This window comes from Siphateles boraxobius, unplaced genomic scaffold (genome assembly GCF_051911475.1).
Source record: "Siphateles boraxobius isolate OS27281-9 unplaced genomic scaffold, OSU_SipBor_1 5, whole genome shotgun sequence".
Lineage (NCBI taxonomy): Eukaryota > Metazoa > Chordata > Actinopteri > Cypriniformes > Leuciscidae > Siphateles > Siphateles boraxobius.
The window spans coordinates 25,236,268-25,258,769 of record NW_027509141.1 but is presented as its reverse complement, the minus strand read 5'-3'; the positions used below and the strand labels follow the sequence as shown (position 1 = coordinate 25,258,769).

The window sequence follows — 22,502 nt, the reverse complement described above, 5'->3', positions numbered from 1 at the left end:
GATAATTTAAGTTAACAGTTGAACAGTTAGTGAACTAAGGGCGTAATAGGAGCATACAGGTGAACGGCTGTGCTCGGATCGGCCTTTAAGATTTAAAGGCATAAAGTGATTGAAATAATACTATGCCTTTTTTGTTGCAGACATGACAAGCTACACATTCAAGGATTAAAAAACAAAACAAACATGTGTTATGTGTGTTAATAAGGCAAGTTTATTCAGCATTTCTTGACAGTATAAAATGGCTTCTGAAGATCGGAACAACATACTACTGTGTAAACATATTTCAGGATTAGGAAAAACAATGATAATATGATTATAACCCCATTCCCTTTGAAATCATTAGAATCATTCTTTAAATCTTTAAACAAGATAACAGTCCCATAATGCTTTATGTGGCAAGAGCAAGCATACATATGACTAAATTCAACAGCTCTAATGGTTAAGTGCAGATTAACTTCAATGTGCGATTAAGGTGCAAACATTTGTGTTTGATAAATCAAATTACCTGTCAATATTACTTGGCACTAACTACAACTTTTAAAAAAATATAATGTGGTCTTCTATGGTCCCAAAGTCTACGTAATGCCTTTATACCAGTAAAGCAGGATTTTTAAATTCAGTTCTCCTTAAAGTTCGTATAGTGTGCTACTAAAAGACATGCAGTGATTTCTTTGGCAAGGTTCTAACTACTAATCATCTCTATTATGACAGCATGATTGTGTTTTGCAGCATAGTGGCTGAATCAGTTCAGGTATTCACTTTGCTCTGATAAGTATTATAGCTCAGAAAGCATAGCGAATTTCATAAATCAGCATTCCTGATTGATATTGCATACATAGGCATCAAAAAGCGGCGAAAGGCCCAAACAGTGATTTCAAATCTTGGCTTAAGGAAAATCAAGACATCTGTATCCATAAACAATATTTAAAAAATATATGCAACAATACAGAAAAATAGATCTGTAAAAAGGAATATTTATAAAAACTCTATACCAGTTGAAAAAGAATAATATGAAGAATCTAGGAAGATAAAAGAAATCCATGAATGACTGAAATAGTTTGCATAATATATATAAAAGGCAATATAAATGAAATACAAGTGGTTTTCGTAAGAGTTCAACACCCGACATTGCTTCCTTTAACAGAGCTGTGGCTCCCTCTAGTGGTGTTCCATATACTTAACACGTAACTATTTCATTTAGATGGCTGTTTCAGTCTCCATTGCAAACCTGTGTCTACTTGGTCGGTGGAGGGGGGTTGACAGGAAGCAGATTCCTCATTTTAAAGTACGACACCAGTTGATTTGGCACCTCAGCTAGAACGCTCTGAGCCAATGCTTCTTTAGGAGCCTAAGAAGAAATCGTGGTGTAAAAAAAGAAATGCCATTAAGTATTGACAGCGATGTAACACTGTATATGATTTTAAGAACTTCTAGCCAGCATGCAATTTCTATTAAAATTTAACAAGGATCATACACTGGCAAACTGCTTGAAGGGCACGAACTGCACGATATCTCTGACCGCCGGCTCTCCGCTCACAGATTTGAGAACTCCACTGTCCCCATCAAGAATCTCCATGGCCTTAAAGTCTGCCTCACCCACACCCACTATGATGATGGACATGGGAAGTTTGGAGCAGTTCACGATGGACTGTCTGGTCTGGTCGAGATCAGTGATCTCCCCATCAGTGATGATCAACAGCACAAAGTATTGCTAATTGAGAGAGAAAGATGTTAGACATACATAGTGCTAATGGACTGAAAATGCCATGGTAGACCACAGATCAAAAATGCACGAGTACCCATTAAACCACATCCAGAGTTGGATGAGGCAGTGCACTACAGAAAAAAGGGCACTTGTTGGTATTACTTACAGCTGCATTTGGTTGCTGGGCGGCTCCAGCTGCAATTCGGGCCACATGATTTATAATGGGGGAGAAGTTGGTAGGTCCATAGAGACGGACTTGAGGCAAAGCTATACGATAGGCCTCCACAATTCCTTGCACTCCTGCATGGTACAAAACATCGGCACATGTGACAAACATGCTAGAATTTCTTTAAGTCAGATAGTTACGCAATTGTTAAATTTCAAATTGTTAAAAAATTTAAATTGTAATTTGTTAAATCAAAATTTTCAAACACTGGGACTCTTACCTTGGCAATATGGGCTATTGGGGTTGAAGTTCAATGGGAACTCATGGGATACCTAAGAAATTGAAAAAAGGCACTTTTGTCAAATTAAATTACCACTAATAATGAAAAAGTATCAAGGACACCTATAATGTCTAACCTGAAAGTTTGGAGGTATTTGAGCACCAAATCCAAAAGCCGGGAAAAGTTTATCACTACAAGGGAAGACAGAGAAAAACATATTGTAGACAAAAGGACTCATGTACTGGTACAAAAAGTATCTTATGCTCACCAAGGCTGAATATATTTGATCAAAAATTCAGCAGAGCTAATGGGAAATACTATAATTTAAAATAACTCATATCAATTTTAATACATTTTAAAATGTCATTTATTCCTGTGACGCAAAGCTGAATCATTACTCCAGTATTTCCTTCAGAAATCATTCTAATATGCTGATTTGCGTTCAAAAACATTAATTTTGTATCAATGTTAAATAGCTTACTATTTTGTGAAAATGGTGATTTAAAAAAAAAAACAATAAAAGAAAACTTTTGTAACATTAAATCACTTAACCGTCACTTCAATTTAATGCATCTTTGCTTAATAGAAGTATTAATTGAAAAAAATCATACTAGCCCCAAACTTTTGAACGGTAGTGTATACATATCCAAGCAACTTGCATATTTCTATACTTTCCTTATAACAATTACAATGCACAACTCAATGGGTACTCATATGTTATTTTGTAGCAACATTGAATGGTTTAAGACTGAATGTTGTCCTTTCTGTTACACAGCTGGTGGAAAGTCTATGGACAAAATCGCCCTCTTACCTGTCATAGTCTTGGACTACCTGACCAACGGACCAGATGGCTGACAGATACTGGTTTACACCATTAGGGCTGATAAAGTGAAGAGAGTCAGGGGAGCGGGGGTCTCCATTAGAGCCAGTGAAGTCAATGCCCACCTAAAACCAAACAATTTAAACCACTGTTTTAAAGCTTAAACCATAAAGCCACAAATGTACAACCTAAATTTGATGTTCTGCATTATACCCATTGATAATATGTAAACAACTGCAACAAAAAAACACCAGTTATCAGAAGCAAATATTGTGTCATGACTGATCTTACCGTGAAATTAATTTGGCAACCTCCCATCACATAATCCAGAAATGAATACTGTGCTTCAAGCTGAAAGACAGTGTGGATATTATCATTATTGTAAAATTATTGTAAAGAATTCTGCAATTTCCATTTTCATTCATAACAGATGAAGGTTGTTCGAACCTTGCAATACTTAATCCTGATGATCCCAGAATTCTTATAACTCTTTTTCTTCTTTTGCTTCTCTGGATGAATGCACTCAAACTCGACCTACAAAAATGAAAACTTTTCACTTATGCCCTTTAATAAAACCCTCAGAAATGATGGAAGTGAATAGAATGGAAATTTATGTGACGATAAAGAAATGTTCTACTATTAACACAATGATAACAAAAAAGCCTGGCGCAGTGGAGGTGGAGTCTCACCGGGGAGCCATTAACTGCTTTCTGCAGATCTGACACATTAGTTTGAAACACACCAATGAGATCATGAGAGCCATCGCTATCATAATCAAAACAATGAACCTAAAACAAAAAGCCACGGACAGACAGACAGAAAGAAAAAGAAAGATGTTTAGAGAAGATTAAGGACATGTATCCTGCTCACCGCATTGTCTTTAGCCTCGATTAGTTTAGCGGTGGTGCAGGTGAACTCTCCTATCATGTCTGAGCTTGTGTCTTCATCCTTATCGTAACATGTTACCTAGCAATCAGACAAACCTTGAGTCTAAGGACTAGGACAACTGAAAGTGCTGGCAGATGACGTCTTTACATGACATGATTATATTTTTATGATGCTATGCGATTTTTTCTTCTTCTCTGATCTAATAGCTAAAAAACATTATTGCCCAAGTTTTGTACACTAGCGTTCAAAAGTTGGGGGTCAGTAAGATTTTATCAAGCAAAGTTGCATTTAATTGATCAAATATATCAGTTTTACAGTGTCCTAACCAGACCACTAATATTACACCATATGCATTTTTAAGAGGGCTGTCGATGTAGTGCATTAATTTAATTAATAAGTTATGGGGGGAAATAACGCGTTAAAATTAACTTATTTATCGCACCCACCCCAGACCTAAGTATGTAATCTTACATTTCATACAGTTCATTGGTGACGAACATGAAGGGCAACAACTCGCTGGTAGAATGCTCCTAAAATTCAAGGTATTAGGGCAAAAATGCAGTCCACAGTTTGAATGTTCAAACTCACACTAAATTATTAACATCAAATAAAGCACATAATCAGTACAGGAGATTATCATTGTGACCCTTTGCATGTTGTTGTTCCAGCCATGACGCTGCAGAAATAGAAACAGTTTCTAAAATAGAATGGTCATGTATCGTAGGGATGGACGATATTATCAAATATCGACGATGTCTCGCAAGTATCGCAATTTCGATAATAACAGTCTGGGTCCAGACGATAATCGTCAATATCAAAAAATGACATATTTCACATAGCCCTATAGTTATACACATTTATTCACATGCAATAACATGAGTGAAATATTTTTTATAGGCTAGTTAGAAGGATTAGGAATAGAAAATGCTATTCGTTTATACAATTTTGTTTAGCTGACGAAAAAATTTAACTATCTTGTTTATTCAGAATAGCAGAGATGTATCCTTATATATATAAAAAAAATAATATTAATAATAATATTATATATAACCAGGTAGCCTAGGCCTATTTTATTTTGGTTTGCAGGCTAATAATAGTTAATCAGAAAAACAAATGGTAGTAGTAACTTTACCCGTTTCTAAATATTAATTTAAATGTTGCACATAATAAATAACCCTAATCAAAAAGCACAAACATGACCATTGTAATTCAAATTAAAATTTCATTATATTGCAAACGGATGAAGAAATTGCGTTGGTTTGAATATCTCGTTTACAACATGTTGGCAGCTCTGTTACAGTAGGCTATATTGGGAGCGTTATACTTTGCTTTAGATTAAAAATATAAAAATTAATTTAATGACTTCTCTCTCAATAAATAAAACTATCATTTTTATTTCGTAAACAGCTTAAGGTGACCTTGGAACTCTAAAACCAAAAAGCGTTTTTGCTTATGCAGAACGAGAGAATTTGTTTTTAATTCCTAATTTTAGACAAATAACAAATATATTATAGTTTCAATACAAGAATTAAAAACAGCGCTACACATTATTAGGAAATGAAACGCATCATCATTAAATCAGGCGAAACCGGCAAAAAAATCTGTCAAAAAAAAGACAGAAACATCGGACCTTATGAAAAAAATAGGCAAGACACCTTGCTATAACATCAACATGCATTCACCATTCTTACAATCACACCAAATTGGGTTCTGTTCAGTTGTATTTAGCATTTCTCCTCACAAAACGAAATTTGTTTCGAACACAGATGCGATAAGAAAAGTGTGGAAAATATTAGCAACACTAACATAACAGCAAAGCTAATTTTAATTCTTGTTTAAGCTCAAACTAACCAAGGTAAAACCTTTAACGTTTCAATCATTAAATTAAACCAACTAAATCGCAGGCTATCATTAGATAAAGTGCAGCCAAACTCAACATGACTTGTGTTAACGGTGTATGTCCGTAGTGTTGACTCCGGCGGGGCAGGTTGGGGGTGGGGCTTGGGTAAACGATATAATCGGATATTGCAATATTTTTTAAGCCGATTATCGATAAAAAATTTTTTTTACATATCACCCAGCTTTAATGTATCGCTGTTGCAACTGGTTAACCGTTACAAAAGATCTCCATGTCAAACAAATGCAGCAAATAAATGCAGCCTTGGCGAGCATAAGGGACTCTTTCAAGAACATAAAAAAAATTATACATACCCCAAAGTTTTGAACGGTAGTGTATGTCATGTTACAAAAAATAGAAATGAAAGCAGAAGTAAATTGTTTTTCTCTTGCATAGTGAAACGTCTTCTGATAACTTACCATGACAAATGCACATCTGAGTGAGCATAAAAAACCTTTGTAGTTACCTTGATTGGTTTGTTCAGGTCACCACCACAGAATGTATGCAAGGAGACAGTAAATTTTTTCCAAGATGGATTCAAGTTATTCTTGATGACCTATCGGTAACAGGTCAAAGTCAACACAACCATCAGCAAACAAATGCAACAACTCATGATTTTTTCTGCCTGCACAAATAGACTAATATTTGGTTGACTGAGTGAGTGAAAGTGGGTACAAACCTCTGTCCTGTGAATTAACTGCCATTTCCCATCTTCTTCTTGCTTGAAAAACTCCAAGAATGGATCAGACTTCCCAAACAGATCCTGAAAAAGATAAGTGAATAGTGCAGCTTCCATATGACTCAAAACAGTACCATAACTGTCTTTTACCCTGAATATGTTTTTTTCAGTGGTTAACCAGTGGTGACATTTCAACATTTTACCTGCTTCTTTTGCAGCAATAACTGATGAAGTACAAATCATAATTGGTTATAACAAGATGCAAGAACAGAGGATGATTATTTCTACCTTTTTATCCAGGTTTTTTGCCTCCACTTCCATTACAATAGCCCTGTTGTCCTTCACTTCATCTGCTGTAATCTGTACATACCAAAGATACAATATTTCTAAATGTAAGAAACATTTTGAATTTTGAATGGCAGAGCTGTTTTAGGAATGTGCAAAAACGAACAGCTAGATGATGGTACATATCATTGACAAACTTCGCATGAATTTAAACATGCAAATTTTACTTTGCTCAAACAGAGGGCTTTTGTGGATTATCAAATAAAACAAATTATTTTATGAAGCCCTTCAATTCTTCTACAAACAAAGATACCACAAATGAAATTGAATTGAATTCTGATGCCTGTAAAACGTTCAACGGGAAGATGGTAAAACTGTCATGTGACAAATTCCCATGTTCTTTCACAAATGTTGCCATATTAGAAATATCAGTAAGTGTGTTTATATGAACATACTGTTATTGTGCCTTTCCCAGCTGGTTTTGTTGCCTTGAGCTGAAGGGGTCTGGTAATCTTCCTACTTGATACAATCTGTTGTAAAGGTTGGTGCATAAACAAAGCCATTATGCATGTGTTATATTTTTAATGAAGTACAGTGTGACTAATTATTATTAATTATAACAGCATTTCACAGTTTCACTCCCCACAATCCATACCTGACCAAGGGTGCATTCAAAGCCTCCCAGAAAGTCATCATCCTTCAGGTCAACGGACTTGTTGTCAATGTCATAGACGCCGAACTTTAGTTTCTGCACCTTCTCAAAGTAGTAGTCAATGTGAAGTTTTGTAGAGAACTCGGGGTCCTGGCAATTCTTCACTCTCTCTGTGCGTTCTACCTGCAATGATCACATACATTCAGCAACGTGACAAGCAAATAAGGTCACTTGTTTTTAATGGCTCTACAAGTTTGAATTATACCATCATAAAATGAGGAGAATATATATTATTTATTTTTTTATAAAGAATCACACATTGACAGCAATCATTTATAAATATTTTGTTTGTTCTCTGTTGTTTTTGCACTTGCATGTGTTCTTTGTATGACAGCCTGGGCAAAAATGATGTCCACACAATTTGGCATGTTCCATGGCATCACAATTTAAAACAATTAATATTTGAATAAAAGGTGACAATAGCTGTGTCTGAAACCACACACTCGTTCACTCATTCACTAATCCCTATATAGTGCATGGCATTTGAGTGCAGTATATCTGCAAGTAGTGAAAGAAATTAAGTGAGTGAATTCAGACGCTGACGTATACACTGTGCATCGGAGCTGTAGCAGAAACGGCTTCGTCACACGAAGTGATAAAAAACTCCTTTTATCTAACATGTTCCTTACTTTATAAAATAAAATTAACAACAACCATAATGACTTTATTTTCTAATTATATACACCTCCATGCTTTGTAGTTTTATAGACTGAAATTGTTAGAAACTCTCACGCTCACAGATGACGTGGTTACTGAGTGCCCTCAGGCGGCCATTTTGATTACATTCGAATGAATACACTACATAGAGATGATTAATGAATATTTTTAAATCGTCCACCAAATGATCATCTCTTCCTTACAGTTTAACGAGTTAACCTGGCTGTTAGTAAAACACATTAAATTGAGTTAATGCTTAAATAATAATTTTAATAAAAAATAATATACCTATATAATTTACCTTATTAATATTATTTCACTTAATTTTAAAATCCATCTATATAATATTGTCTCAATATTTTAACGTTTTATTCAAGTAATGATTGATAAAAAAAAAAAAGTAGAAAAATGGCCAAAACACGATGTAGTGCACTAAATAGTGGATAGGGAGCCATTTCAGAAACACATCTAATGTCAATTTTTCCTAGGCCAGACATCACTTTTATATGCAAATATATATATATATATATATATATATATATATATATATATATATATATATTAGTGGTGGGCCGTTATCGGCGTTAACGTGCTGCGTTAACGTGAGACTCTTATCGGGCGATAAAAAAAATATCGCCGTTAATCTATTCTCAAAGTTGGGTTGGGATCATAAAATAGATTTTTCGAATATCGTTATATTTTCGCGCAAATCGCGCAGCAGGGTATTTTCCTGTCAGGGACACAAGGTGTATACTTTTACATGTTACGTTGGGCGACGTTCCTCTCGTTACTTTACATGTTGTTAAACGAGTTTATTCCAAGCGCGCTGGCGCTGTATCTTTTTTATGGGCATGAGCGATGCTCAATTTACAAATTAATCACTCTTTTGGGTCGATTCTGTTCAAAGACTTCATCAAACAAGTTGGCAGATCTGTCTAAATCGGTTCACGAATCAGTTCAGTTCAGTTCCTCATGCACTGAATCACGTTCAATCACACTCGACTCGGAGTCGTAACAGGAAGATTTAAGAACATCAAGAGCTACAGTTTAGTCTAGTGAAAGCAAATCTGCAAATGCATCATATTTTTGCCAGCGATGAAGATATTTATTAGTTGAACATCTTCGTAAGCTGTTTGTGATTGATTCCGAAGGACGATACATTCGATTTAATTTCATTCAGGTAACGTTAATACATTTTACAACCAAACAGATTATTACGCCACGATAGCACTACGATAGCACTACTTAAAAGTATGACATTATCCATTGGACATATACATTAATTTATAGGCTACAAAAAAAACCCGCTTCAGAGCGTCGGCGCACTGTCAAAGGTTAACAGGTTTAAGCTACAGTTTATGAAATGAACACCCGCCATATCCCGCGGTAATGTGTGTATTGCGCAGGGGCATAGTCACACGAATAGTTTACATAGATTGAGACTAATTTGTTTAAAAAGGAGGAGGCTAATGCGGGTAAAGGCAGGTTCACATAAAATCATTATGACATATGACATTATTTTTAAAACTAACGAGCATCTGGTTTGGCGATGCAAAAACGGGCTACGTCGTGCTTATTTTTTTTCTTCTTCCAATTAGCCTACTATGTTAAAAAAAAACGACGAAAACATGTTCCTTGTTCAATTAATAAACAGTTTGTTTGATGACAAATCGCTAAAGATGAAATTGGCCTCCCTTTCTGTCAATTGTGCGTTTTATATATTTATTTTTTTTGAACGATATTCGACATTTGCTCCTCTATTTTCGAATTGCATTTTTGGCAGAAATTCACATCCCTACGCGAGGCGACCTATTCTCAAAGACTTACTTTTAGTCATTATTTGGGTAGCACACATATTCTGAATGCCTTCGGCAGAATTCAAATGAGCCATTTTAATCTAGATTAATCTAGATTAATTCCAAGATTCCAGTGAGATTAATCTAGATTAAAAAAATTAATCTATGCCCACCTCTAATATATATATATATGCATACACACACACACACACACACACACACACACACACACACACACACACACACACACACACACACACACACACACACACACACAATGAATTAGACATGCATGCTGCAATCCTAAGGTTTGCAAAATAAAGAAATTACCATTAAAAATAAATGTTAAGTAAATAAGAACATTTTTATTTCTATAATATATTTACTAACTACTTTAAATAATACACCAAAATCACAGAAATGTATAACTGTTTCAAAGGTGTTAGTAATGTGGTCAGAGAGCAGTGACATTTTCTCCCATCAAAACTAACGTTATTGCAGTGACACATTTGAAAGTGTCAGCAGCTGTAATACTATAAAAAAAGAAACGTAACTGTCTGCAATTTTTGTTACAGTGGCTGTTCGAGGGTTAACGTGTATACTTTACCTCTGTCCATTTGTCATCGCCTACACTCTGCAGCAAAACACAGAGTGGATCAGATTTGGAGCCCACATCTTTATCCAGAAGATTATTGCAAGAGATGGAAAGCTCGATTTTCGACACACACTGAACGGCCATCTGAAAACCACAACAGACACAAAAAAATTTATGAAGTTCATGCCTCGAGCTTAACTGCTTCAATTAATAGCTAGCTGCTAATTACCTACTGAAGCGCACACAGGCGAGGAAGTTAAATTAGATGAAAGAAAGGAATGTTCAGACAATTTAGATCAAATTGGCCGTAAAAAAAGCAATACATAATTAAATTTAATCTTCGAATCATACATGCTCGTTTACAAAATTACGCGTTTTAAAATGTTTTTTGTGTGTGCAAAATGTCGTGTCTGAGGGCCTAAATGTCAGTATTTGAGACTGTCCGAGAGTCACGCCTTAAATGTGTTAACGCGATTAAAACTATAATTCTGCATTGCTTAATGGCGCACTGCAAATCTAATACAGACACCTCTATAGTATAAGATGAGCTGACAAATGCTACCGTGAAACTAAAAATATCATACCCTTAACAACTTTCAAACTGCAGGAATTGTGTTCGGAGATTCTCTGTCGAAACAAAACTGCTTACTAGTACTACCGTCTACACCCTGACACGTTCATGTAATATCAAATGAGCAGGGCGGTGCCATTCATCTCCTCTCTGGACGTGCAACGCTATTGGTCAGAACACCAGCTGAACTACGCTGCGATTGGTCAGGGGCCTGTCAATCACAGCACAAGCCCGCAGCGGCAGCACAGAGCACTGTGCATTAAACCAACGTGGAGTGAGTCATACACAGACATCAATACAACTACAAACATTCTGATTTTTGCCAACGCCGTGAACTCATACTCATCACACTTAAATTATATTAAAACACGCGTATAACGAATACTACCCACTTAATCTATACCAGAGTTTAAGCGTAATAGGCTAAATAATTAATATATGACTACATGAGTTCATAATACTTTCACATACACCCAACAATGCAGCAATCAATCAGAAGCATTACATTTGTTACGTATTCTGCAAGCGTGTCAGTTTTATCAGTAGTGCCACAGCACAGCAGCAGCCTCGACTGGTTTAAGAGCAACCTGTCGTAGCAATTGGGTAAAAAAAAAAAAACAGCGAGCAGAAGCATGATTGCCTTGACCGCTATGTCACCATGGTAACACAGAATCCACAACTGGGCCAAATAATTTACAAAAAGCAAACAAACACACACACTACAGAACAAATTCCTATATTACTCCGTTGTAGGCTACCGTATTTGCTGGCTAATCTGTCTTTAAGAGCGACAAATTAGTGGCCTTTTCTCCTTCTTGAAATTGCAGTGCAATCAAAATATAGCCTTAAATGTAAATAAGTCTTGATGTCTATAAGAAAGCTTTACTTTTCAACATCAATCTCACCACCATAAAGCAATCTTTTAACTGTTGTGTACACAATTGATACCCCTGGTTTCACAGACAAGTCTTAAACATTGTTGCAGATTAATTTGAAGGTTTGAGCTTTTTTAACTGAAAGTAGCTTGCTCTGCCTTCTTAATATTATGTCAGTGCCATTGTTTTGTCTCATAATTTTCACCAGTAATGTTTTTTTTCTACGGCACATTTATAAAAGCTACTTAAATGTCCTAAATTGAACTAAGGCCTAATCCTAGCTTAATCTAAACCTTGTATGTGAAACCAGGCCATAGAAACAATATTTCAATTAAATATCTCCACTATATGAAATATATAATAATAATAATATTGCAAATACATAAACAATATATTTCTGCTGCAATATAAGTTCAGAATTCGCCAGAATTACTCTGGCAATGAATAACATTTTATTTCTCAAAATGAATACTCAAAGCAAAAAATAAAAGTAAAAAGTCCTAATTCCCCCCACAATGCATTCTTCCTTAAAAACTATCAAACACTAATAAATCTGGCAGAAAATCCAATGCTCACAGATAGTTTATAGCAGCACTAATGTCTGATTACAACTTACCTGAACACTAATGTTAATCAGGAATCAAGGCTCAGCGTCAAAAAGTCAAATATGCAGTCCACAATGCTTGAGAACCACCCAAGAATGCGAAACGGACAGAAATGCACTCAATTCATCATGAATTTAATTCCAAAGCATTTCACAACACCAAAAGTATAAAAGCTCAACCCAAATAAAAAACTTGCGTAAATAACCGTGAACTTGTGCTTCTGAACAGGCCCAATGCAAGCAGATTCAAAGCATCAACGAGCAGCGTTTGAGAGCAATACCACTTGACCTGCTTTAAAGAAATGCATCGAGAATGTGCAGAATTCTTTGAAAACCCAGCTGTTAAGAGAGAAATGACAAGCATGTGCAACTTGAATAATCTTTTATGCAGCATATCATCATTTGCCATCATAATCCACAGCCAAAACGATGAAACATTTCTTGTGCCTCTCATCAATGCAGTTTGCATGAGAATGTTTCATCCACGTTTATATCAGAACAAAGTTCAAAAACAGCCAAGTACAAAAATGTGTTCCTCTTTAATGTTTCATATAGAGACACTGCATTCTTAAACCACCTGTGGCACAACTAGGGCAGAATTTCATGAGTTTTTGATCCATACACAATTAAGATGTTTTGTGTAATGCTGCAGTTATAAGGCCACACTAAATTTATGATGTGCAGTTCAACAGAATCCAAACTAAAAGGGGGGGGGGGGGGGGGGGGGGTCAAAAATATAAATATGCAGTTCAATATGGGAAACAAGGAAGTCACAGCAAAACATTTTATTGTTCATATTTGAACTGAAAGAAACAGAAGGACAGGAGAGAATACAATACCTTTAAGTGTCATCATTTCAGGAATGGCATTTTATTGACAAAATAGTTCAGCTGGAAAGTATTTACAAGAGAAAGCGCTGGAACGTCAAAATAAACTACGTATAACAACTGATCCATTTCTGCAAAACTTTAAAAAATGCCAAACATCCAAAAAAAAAAGGAAGCTATCATCAAACACCACAACAACACATTGTGAAGAGAGCTAAGCAAAGAGAGTAAAATGCTTTCATATACATTATATTACAATGCCACATGTGCTTCACATCCGCTTATAGTGTACAGTGAAGTATTGGTTTGACATCAGGCTTTTATAGCAATCCAATGTGACAGCAACAGACATTGATAAAGACACAGCATTTGCATTTTATTGACAGAAAAAAAACTTGCAGCAGAGAGCAAACATTGTAACTGAAGTGTAGACATGTGTATAGCGCACAATGCACAGCAGCAGTTTTTTTTTTACCTCAAATGCGTAGATGCAGCGTGGATAATATACAGATGTGTAAAACTTGAGCAGAGATACCAAACAATGAGGAACTAACCTCCTCCACAGCTATTAGGCTCTAATGAACATACTGCTATGAAGTTGCCCCTTTTTCTGATCTGAAGATGTGAACTAAAACATTATTGGCCTGAAGTCTTAAACAACGCTGTTTAGAGGAATTTAAAATAAATAGTCTTCCCTCAATTGTCATGCTTCATGTAATCTTGGATACATAATGTGTCCAGGAGAAGAAAAAATAAAAACTAATACTTGTCAGTTTCTTCTTCTGTACAAAAAAACCAACCAGTTTAGTTCATTTGTTAGAAAACCGTGTCAAAAGAAAACATACTTTGCAATGACAAAGTCATTGTTTTCATCCCAAAGTGATCTTCACTTTTCTTGCCCCAATAGGCCTATCATTAAGGTCCATAACAGCAGCCATTGCTTCATCTTGGGAGTCAAAAGCAACCATCGCTTCCCCAGTGGGCAAACCTTTCTCATTGAATTGCAAGCATACAGAACCAGGCAACACTTGATAGCCATAGAAAAAATCAATTATCTCATCAACAGTCACAGTAAAGGGCATGTTTTGAATTTTGACAATGGTGGGCCGTGAATTACCTGGACCACTGGAAGGTCCTCTAAGATTCTCAGAAGCTGGCCTCTGACCTTGGTTTCCTCCATGATTTTGGCCGATGGCTTTACGAGAAGATCCATTATCAAATGATGGGATGCCCCTTAATTGCTCTGGTGCACCAAAGCCAGAAGGCGCACTGGGTCTGAAACCAGGGTGCTCTAGAACAGGACCGGGCAGGGGTCCTCCAACCATTGGTGGGGGAAGGCCTAGCGAGACATCACCCAAAGCAGCACCAAGTGGCGGCAAAGGCGGTGGACCTGCCAGTCCATTACCTTGGGCAACGAACGGGTTGACAAAAGGGGGACCGTTGCCAAGGGTCCCTACAGCATTTCTCAGAAAACTAAACTCGTCGCCTGTCATTCCTGGAAAAGCATGAGGCACTTGGGGAACTTGGGCCTGGGGCTGCGCGTGTGCATGAGAATGGGCATGGGAATTTCCTAGAGATTTCTGGCCTCTCTTTGCTTGTGGAGGAGGATTTCTCTCAACTTCCTTCATCTGATCGAATGTTACCAAATGGACAAAAGCATCCCTGCCATTCAATTTTTGCCTATGTAGTCTCTCTGCTTTTAGTGCATCCTCATCAGACTTAAACTGCACAATAGCCTGGCCAAGACCATTACCGTTTGCATCAACTAGCACCTTAAGACTTTCCTCAAACAACTGAATGCCATCAAGAAAAAGACGGACATCTTTTTTCGTCACGTTATAAGGAATATTGGTTATGTGAGCACAATTCTTGGCACTCTTTCCTCCTCCCGAGCTATTCTTCTGATCGCCCTGGGAACCCTGCATTCGTTTACGAATGGTGTCTATCTTTTCATACATATTTTTCTTTGTGATCGGATGCACCTGAATAAACCGACTACCCATGTACTGCATATGGCATCCGAGAGCAGCTTTGTAATCATTTTCATTCCTAAACTCCACAAATCCCTCACCGGTTGCCCTGCCATTGGGACCATATGCAATGTAAATGCTATCTTCAACAATGTCAAGATTTTTGAAAAACTCAAAGATCTGCTTGTTTTCGGCTTCATACGGGAGTCCTTTCAAATACACACAGAATTCTAGTTTGTGGGGAGATCGAGATCTGGCTCGCTCGCGACCAGAGGGTGGTGGCGAATTGGCACTTCTGCGACGATGGCGATTGTGTTCAGAGTCACCACCTGGTTTAGACTGTGCCGCACTCTCTCTCCACTGTCGCTCTGTGGCTGGAGAAACTTCAACGTATCTTTGGCCAATCATTCCAGCATTTCTTTTCAGAGCTTCATAAGACTCTTGGGGCGAGAAGAACTTAACCAATGCCCTGCCGATGTTTCTACCCAGGTGGTCTTTGAGCAAACGAACAGACTCAATCCCAAGTCCCTGGAAGAAATCTCTGACTTCACATTCAGTGACTGAAAAAGGAAGGCCGTGTAGATGAACGTAAAACTCATCTGGGTTTGTCCCTGCTGATTTCATGTGAGATTGGAGGTTAAGGGGGTTAAGGTGGTTTAGGGGATTCAGGAACATTGGATTGTGATTTCCGAGAGACATTGGACCAGCGCCAGCTATACCACCAGATAAAGGGCCGACTGGGGGAGGGACACCAGGATTGAATGGAGGAAGTGCAGACATGTGCGTCATGTGTGCAATGGGAGGGACCGGAGGCACTGATGTTAGCGGATTAACAGCAGGTACTGGTGGTAATGTGGATACTGGTGGGGGTCCTGGCATGGGGGGCATCGGCGGTAGAGTTGGCATGGTGGGCAAGGGAGGTATTGGGGGAGGTACAGAGTTCAAGGACGACATTGACGTTGTCATTGTTGATCCCAAACTAAGACTTGGGCTGCTAAAATTATTAAAGTTTGGGGGCATATTTCCCATGGTAGTGGTCGAAAAGGTAGGGACAGTCTTGTTGCTTACAGGCTCGTGTGTTGACACTGCTGTGGTGGCTGTAGTCGAAGTTGTGTTACTAAAACCTTGTGCTGTTGTTGCCAAGTTTCCCCTGCCACTTCCACCAGTACTAACGGGTGGACCCGGCCTACTGCCATTTCCTGTGGCAACCTCTGCACTGCCGGTTTCAAAGCGCCTACGGCTCAGCTCAATCATGTTTTGCATTTCTGTTTTGCTACTCAGTAACAGAGACACCTTGGAACCTTTGATCGAGCCCCCTGTGCGCATCATTCCAAGCCTTGCATCTTCATCTGTGGCGAACACGATAAAAGCCTCACCGTGTTCACCCCCTACAATATGCACACCACCATCCGGAATGGTCAATCCAGAGAAGAAATGACGTATGTCCATAGTCCCAGCCACAATGGGGAGACCCTGCAAACGGATGACCACAGCCATGCTGAGGTGCAACAAAACACACCTGTAGATGAAAGAAGGCAACGACTGTCAGGCTATGGTAAAAGGCAAAAAGATAACAAAGAACCAGTATACAAACCACAAGACAATTAACAGCAAGACCAAAGATTATGTGAGAACTATTATGACAACAGGAGAATAAATAGCGCATTTAACACATCAAAGTCTAAAACAGATTCTTAGCTCATCACACCTTTTAATGTCTTTGGAGTCATAGCTAAAGCTTATTAGCTAGCATACTGCATTTAACTTTATATAGAATACAACAACTTAGAATAAGGTCAAATAATTTAAAACACTTAATCTTGAAAGACTAGGCTACATACCCAGATAACTACATAAAACACTGTTAAACACAACCATTGCCTGAGTTTAACTGAGAATTGAAGTCACAATCTTCAAATATGACAGAAGTTTGACAACACTAATACTGTTATTTGTATAGCAAATGTAGCCCAGTGGTTTTTAATCCTGGTCCAGAGGACCCACAGCACTGCACATTTTTATATATCTGACATTATCAGTTCAGTTCATTGAGCTTTCTCCTAATGAACTAATTATCTGAATCGGGTGTTTTAAATAAAGGAAAAAAATGCAGTGCTGTGGGACCCTAGGACCAGGATTAAAAAAAACACAGGACCAGCATTGAAACCCACAGTTTAAGCTTATTTAACACAGTCCTTGGCTTGAAGATTGCCGACCACAGGGTTCCCACACATTTTGACCAAAAGAAGATACTTTGAAAAATATGGGTAACCAAACAGGCCCAGGGCTCCACTGACTTCCATAGTATGGGGAAAAAATACTATGGAAGTCAATGGGACCCTGGGCCTGTTTGGTTACACATATTTTTCAAAATATCTTCTATGTTTAGCAGAAGAAAGAAATTTCACACAGGTTTGGAACAACTTGAGGGTGAGTAAATGACAATTTAAATTTTTGGGTGAACTATCCATTTAACTTTTCCAGAGTTAGAAATAACAATTAAAAAATTATTGTTATATTTCCAGGTTTTTAACAACTGTGGGAAGCAGGGCCCAACAATAAGCACTGCACGATGGCCCAGAATAAACGTTGTTCGGGACAGTTGACGCAACTGTCACTCGCCCGATTGGGCCAGTGCTGCATTACGAGTTTATCATTTGCACATGTTTTTAAGCCTTTCCAATTTAAATATTCAAACCCAAGACGACGCAAAAGAGAACTTAATTCAATTGTGTGAGAAGTTTTTTGTGCGCACACATCTGAAGCACACACCCACAAAAGACGCTTCTCTGACAGCGTGTGAACGCTGAATAGAACTCTTTCAGTTCTATATTTGAAAGGACATACACAAAATAACTTCAAAAAATGTCGGCAAGTATCCTAGTAAAAACAGTCTATATGTAAGAGAACATAAAGAGTTGAGAAATACAACACGTGTAACAGTATATTGGATCTATGCAGCTCTTCAAGTGACAGCTGCCTAATAAACCTGCAGCTGTGTTTGTTTTAACCCTTGTGTTATGTTGCGGGTCAATTTGACATTTCGATTTTCTAGTTGTTGGAAATACTGGTTAACCTTTGGGTTTTTTTCTTGATATTTTGTGACTTTCTCATTTATCATGATGAACATGCATGCAAAGTTTCAACATGCTGATGTGTTTGACATATACAAACAAAATTACAATTACGTTTGTGATGTTCGTGGGTCAATTTGACCCATCATAGACAGCCATTCAAAAAACATTTATTTTCTGTATGTCAGGGCACTTCAACTCCAGTTCTAACTTGCAAGTGTATCTAAGGCTGCGTTCACACTGCTGGGGCTTAATGCTCAATTCCGATTTTTTGAAAAAATTTGATTTTTTTGCAAGGCCGTTCTCATTTCCAATTAAATGCGACCTTTTGTGATCTCCTGTGTGAACGTGAAATGAAGTGACCCGCATACGCAGAGGAGTACTCAGCGGTCAACGACGTCACTTGTTGTTTCACTTCAATGCAGAATTATGACGTTTGTCGCATATCATTGACGTGCGGGTCGGATACATGTGACCTGGCCGTTCAGATTGAAGTCCCATTTGAAAAAAATCGGATACATATTGGATTTGGACCACATACCCAAGTGGCCTGGGTCGCATTTGAAAAGATCGGATCTTTGTCGTTCAGACAGTCATGAAAAGATCAGATACAGGTCGCATAGGGGCAAAAAAAATCGGAATTGGGTCATTTCAGCCTGCAGTGTGAACGTAGCTTAAAAGTGCTCTAACCCTAACCAAACATACTTTAAAAAGCTAAAATCACAGTGTTCAGAATTATTTGCAAATTACAGATGAAAATATGTAATTACTATCTGTGTCAGACAATATATTATAATAATAATAATTTCAATATTCAAGGTATCTAAAATACCTAGCTTTTAACCAAAACTTTTATGTAGGATTTTTAAAGGCAGCTTCACAGAGCAAAAAAAATTTAAATAAATAAAAAACATTTATTTGATGTATGTTTTTGTAATGTTTGGTTTCTCACTTCCCTGTGAGTGAATGAAACTAGTGAACTAGGTCTAAGGAAACTAGGGAAAATTGACTTAACTGAAAATTTAACTGAAAATTAAAAAATGTCATTATACAGCAAAATTTTATTGTTCATTTACGATGTTCAAAGCATAAAATTTAAAACAAAATAAAAATAAAACAAAATTTTAAAAAAATGTTAATGCAAAAAAACAGTATACTGTTTATTTTCCAATTTTGTCAAAACAAAACTGGTTTAAAAAATGGTTTAAAAACATTTTCATAAGTCATATTTTCAGATTATAATGTTTTTGTAATGTTTGACAAATGTTGATATTAAAAGTTTACAGTTTGTATCTAAATCTTCGTTGTTTTTCATAGTGTGAATTTTGAGGAATTGTATTGAATCCAATTTGGGTCTATTTGACCCGGTCCATAAGTGGAGTACACAGAAATCGAACAGAACACGAGGGTTAATGTTAATCAAGCAATGCCTATTTTATTTATTTATTACTATTTTGTAGTGAGGTCAGTAAAAGTTTTGGCAGGACAAGTGCAAATTTTAACCACTGGCCTGACGGGACCAGTGGAAAAGAATCCTTAGCTTTGAGCCATGGGAACCCTCTGAAAAAAAAAATGTATTTGCTTTTTAACATTTTACTGTAGCCAGCTAAATGTCCCCCAAAACATTAATAGCACTGTAAAAATTAGAATTGCATTGTAGATAGTCATCGATTCACAAAGAATCCATACTGCAATGATATATTACTCAAGACAACAAAAAATTTCTAACAAATTTGGACATTTCTAAATTCATTCATTTTTCTCACTCACTCTTTTATTAAACAATTTTAAAAAATAAGTTGAACAAATATTTCTAAGTTTCTTTGACTAAGACCCCTCAAATGCTTACCTGTATTTAAAGTGCTGCTTCGTTACAAGATGCACAGGATACCCAAGCCAATCCTGACGGCAATCATTTAAAATCAATTCTCGACTGTAATAAAAAGAATAAATGGAGGGAAATATATGTAAACAGCATTAGAACAAGCATACCCATGAGTGTCTCCAAGTAAACCATCCAGCAATTTCCAGCCCATTTAGTAACGTTCTGCTACAGCAAAACAATAAATTGAAACACCACTTGTGCACATCAGAGGTTTGCCGGCTGCTTCGCAAAAGCCATACACATTAAAATTGGTCTGAGAAAACATGAATGCCATGTATTTCATGAACCCCAACAAACATTCACACTTAACAGCAACTCATCAAAATACAGGAACATTTTTAAACATTTTGTAGTATATTAAGCTAGAAAAACAGATTGTGACCTTGCATAGAGTGAAGATAAAAGCTGATAATGTTGGTAAATTGTGAGCAATGAATAAGAAACGTAATTAAAGAACCTCTCTAAAAGCCTCTAGCCGGTTTAATCCTAACTTGTGAATTTCTAATCTGTAAATTGGTAACCTGTAAACATACAAGAATATCAGAAAAAAAGGCCAATTAGACACTAAACAGTACAACCACTGTAGAAAACTCTCTTCACTATTACACTACAAAAGAATGTGAAATTTACACTCTACTTAGTGCATGACACTTAAAGGGTATGGTTTACCCAAAAATTGAAATTCTGTTGTTCCAAATCCATAAGACTTATTAGCATAATTTTACCTTCAGAACGCAAATTGAAATATTTACAATATTCTCTCATCATCTTTGTCAATACTTAGAAAGTCCATTCAACTAAAACTTTAATGCATCAAAAAGTACAAAAATAGACTGTAAAAGTAATCCATAAATTAGGCTATAGAGTGGTTTAAATCCAAGTGTTCTGACATGATCACTTTAATTGAACATTTAATTTTTTAAATGTTAAGGGTGAGAAAATAACAGAATTTTTTTTTTTGGTGAACTGTTTAAATAGGAAGTGAAGTATTTGATCACCTACCACCAGAAACAACAAAAACTAGGTTAGTTATTTAAAACTCAGAGTGTCTTCAGACACAAAATGAGCAACAACCTCCAACATTCTGCTTGATAAGGTTAATACAATGTTAAAAGCCTTAAACCAAAAGTGGAAACTACATCACATAATCAGAGGCTAATAACCATGTGGGCATAAACCTGAATGCACATAGGCCAAAAAACAGGTAGGCTAGTAAATAATAACAACCAAATAATTAAAGTATGACATCAAGATTGAGGTCTGTTAATTACACTTTAAAACCCGTTGTATAAAAACGTTAACTTGGAAATTTCCATTGCATCAACACACCAATGTCACCATAAACGACCTCTTAAAGTATACTTTTATGCTGAAATATGACGACGTGTCAACCAACTTCATACAACATCGAATATGAAATGTGCTTCATCCAGGAAACGTTGCTTATTTTGCACGTTTACTACAGCTTGCTTTAGCTGGAACAACAACTGAAATAAAAGAGCGAATCATAACAATAGAGAAACCGTAAAACCGTCTAAGAATAGCTTTGAAAACACAACACTCTTTGATTTCTTAAAATAAAATGATCTAAGTTATTGAGTTTAACAATAACATTCATCGTATGGCGTCATCAGCCATTCAAACCTCAAAACCAGCTAGATGACAAAATGGCGCCGTCTGTATTTACCAGCGCAAATGGATTTATGTCGTCTACATCTGAAACAAACTCGCTGCTATTTCCCCAATTCTTTAAATCAGCATAGCACGTTTTAGAAATTTGAAAACAACATCCAATGCACGGAAAGGAAGAGAAGTCTGGCTAGTGTCGCATTGTCCATTTAAACAGCTCATTGCTTGCAGCCCACAATCACCCTGCCTTCCATTAAACGTATATAACCACTGCATGTTGCAAATGTCGAGAGTGTTGTGAATGGCTACATGAAATACATTGTGTGAATTGATGTACTTTGCATATTCTTACCGAAATTTTTTGTCTTAACTGATCTTTATAAAATAATAAAGACGAGGCGCTTCAGTTGTCTTCTTCCACCTTTTGTTCGTCAGCGTCTTATCGTCGTGTTCACTCTGTTCAGTATTGAGACAGTAAAAGGATCAACAGCGCTTGCGCTGATGTAAGCCAATCAGTAAACGCGCTGCAGAGACAGACGCAAGCTGTAGTACAGGTCACTTGCGCAAGTTGAACCCACTGCAGAGTC

General features: G+C 36.9%; 2 protein-coding genes across 7 annotated transcripts; both read right to left on the bottom strand.

Moving 5' to 3' along the window:
• Positions 1–188: 188 nt before the first annotated feature.
• Positions 189–22,502, bottom strand: cpne1 (copine I). 6 transcript variants are annotated; one of them, XM_077203550.1, is made up of 18 exons: positions 22,268–22,502; positions 20,251–20,334; positions 14,475–16,846; positions 10,493–10,624; positions 7,376–7,555; positions 7,176–7,250; positions 6,724–6,795; positions 6,436–6,519; positions 6,223–6,312; positions 3,661–3,759; positions 3,419–3,505; positions 3,263–3,322; positions 2,963–3,096; positions 2,288–2,342; positions 2,152–2,203; positions 1,872–2,005; positions 1,475–1,711; positions 189–1,348 (listed from the first exon to the last, which is right to left on the bottom strand). In XM_077203550.1, exons 3-18 carry the CDS (start codon positions 14,568–14,570, stop codon positions 1,235–1,237), a joined length of 1,701 nt encoding a protein of 566 aa, XP_077059665.1. In that variant the 5' UTR covers positions 14,571–16,846; positions 20,251–20,334; positions 22,268–22,502; the 3' UTR covers positions 189–1,234. The 6 variants fall into 6 exon arrangements, with proteins under 6 accessions (XP_077059665.1, XP_077059669.1, XP_077059666.1 ...); XM_077203554.1 differs by lacking the exons at positions 3,661–3,759; positions 14,475–16,846; positions 20,251–20,334 and adding an exon at positions 3,842–3,937; XM_077203551.1 differs by lacking the exons at positions 14,475–16,846; positions 20,251–20,334 and having other exon boundaries at positions 22,268–22,496.
• Positions 14,592–16,824, bottom strand: rbm12 (RNA binding motif protein 12). The gene is made up of 2 exons (XM_077202844.1): positions 14,763–16,824; positions 14,592–14,632 (listed from the first exon to the last, which is right to left on the bottom strand). Exons 1-2 carry the CDS (start codon positions 16,822–16,824, stop codon positions 14,592–14,594), a joined length of 2,103 nt encoding a protein of 700 aa, XP_077058959.1.

Coding starts and splice junctions, on each gene's coding strand:
- cpne1 (XM_077203550.1), bottom strand. CDS start 14,570: ATGGATCTTCTCGTAAAGCCATCGGCCAAAATCATGGAGGAAACCAAG. Junction 6,796..7,175: donor CTGGGAAAGGCACAATAACA/GTATGTTCATAT, acceptor TGGTATGTACAG/ATTACAGCAGATGAAGTGAA. Junction 2,343..2,962: donor GTAGTCCAAGACTATGACAG/GTAAGAGGGCGA, acceptor CTTCCCTTGTAG/TGATAAACTTTTCCCGGCTT.
- rbm12 (XM_077202844.1), bottom strand. CDS start 16,824: ATGGCTGTGGTCATCCGTTTGCAGGGTCTCCCCATTGTGGCTGGGACT. Junction 14,633..14,762: donor CAACCCGTTCGTTGCCCAAG/GTAATGGACTGG, acceptor CCCTGGTTTCAG/ACCCAGTGCGCCTTCTGGCT.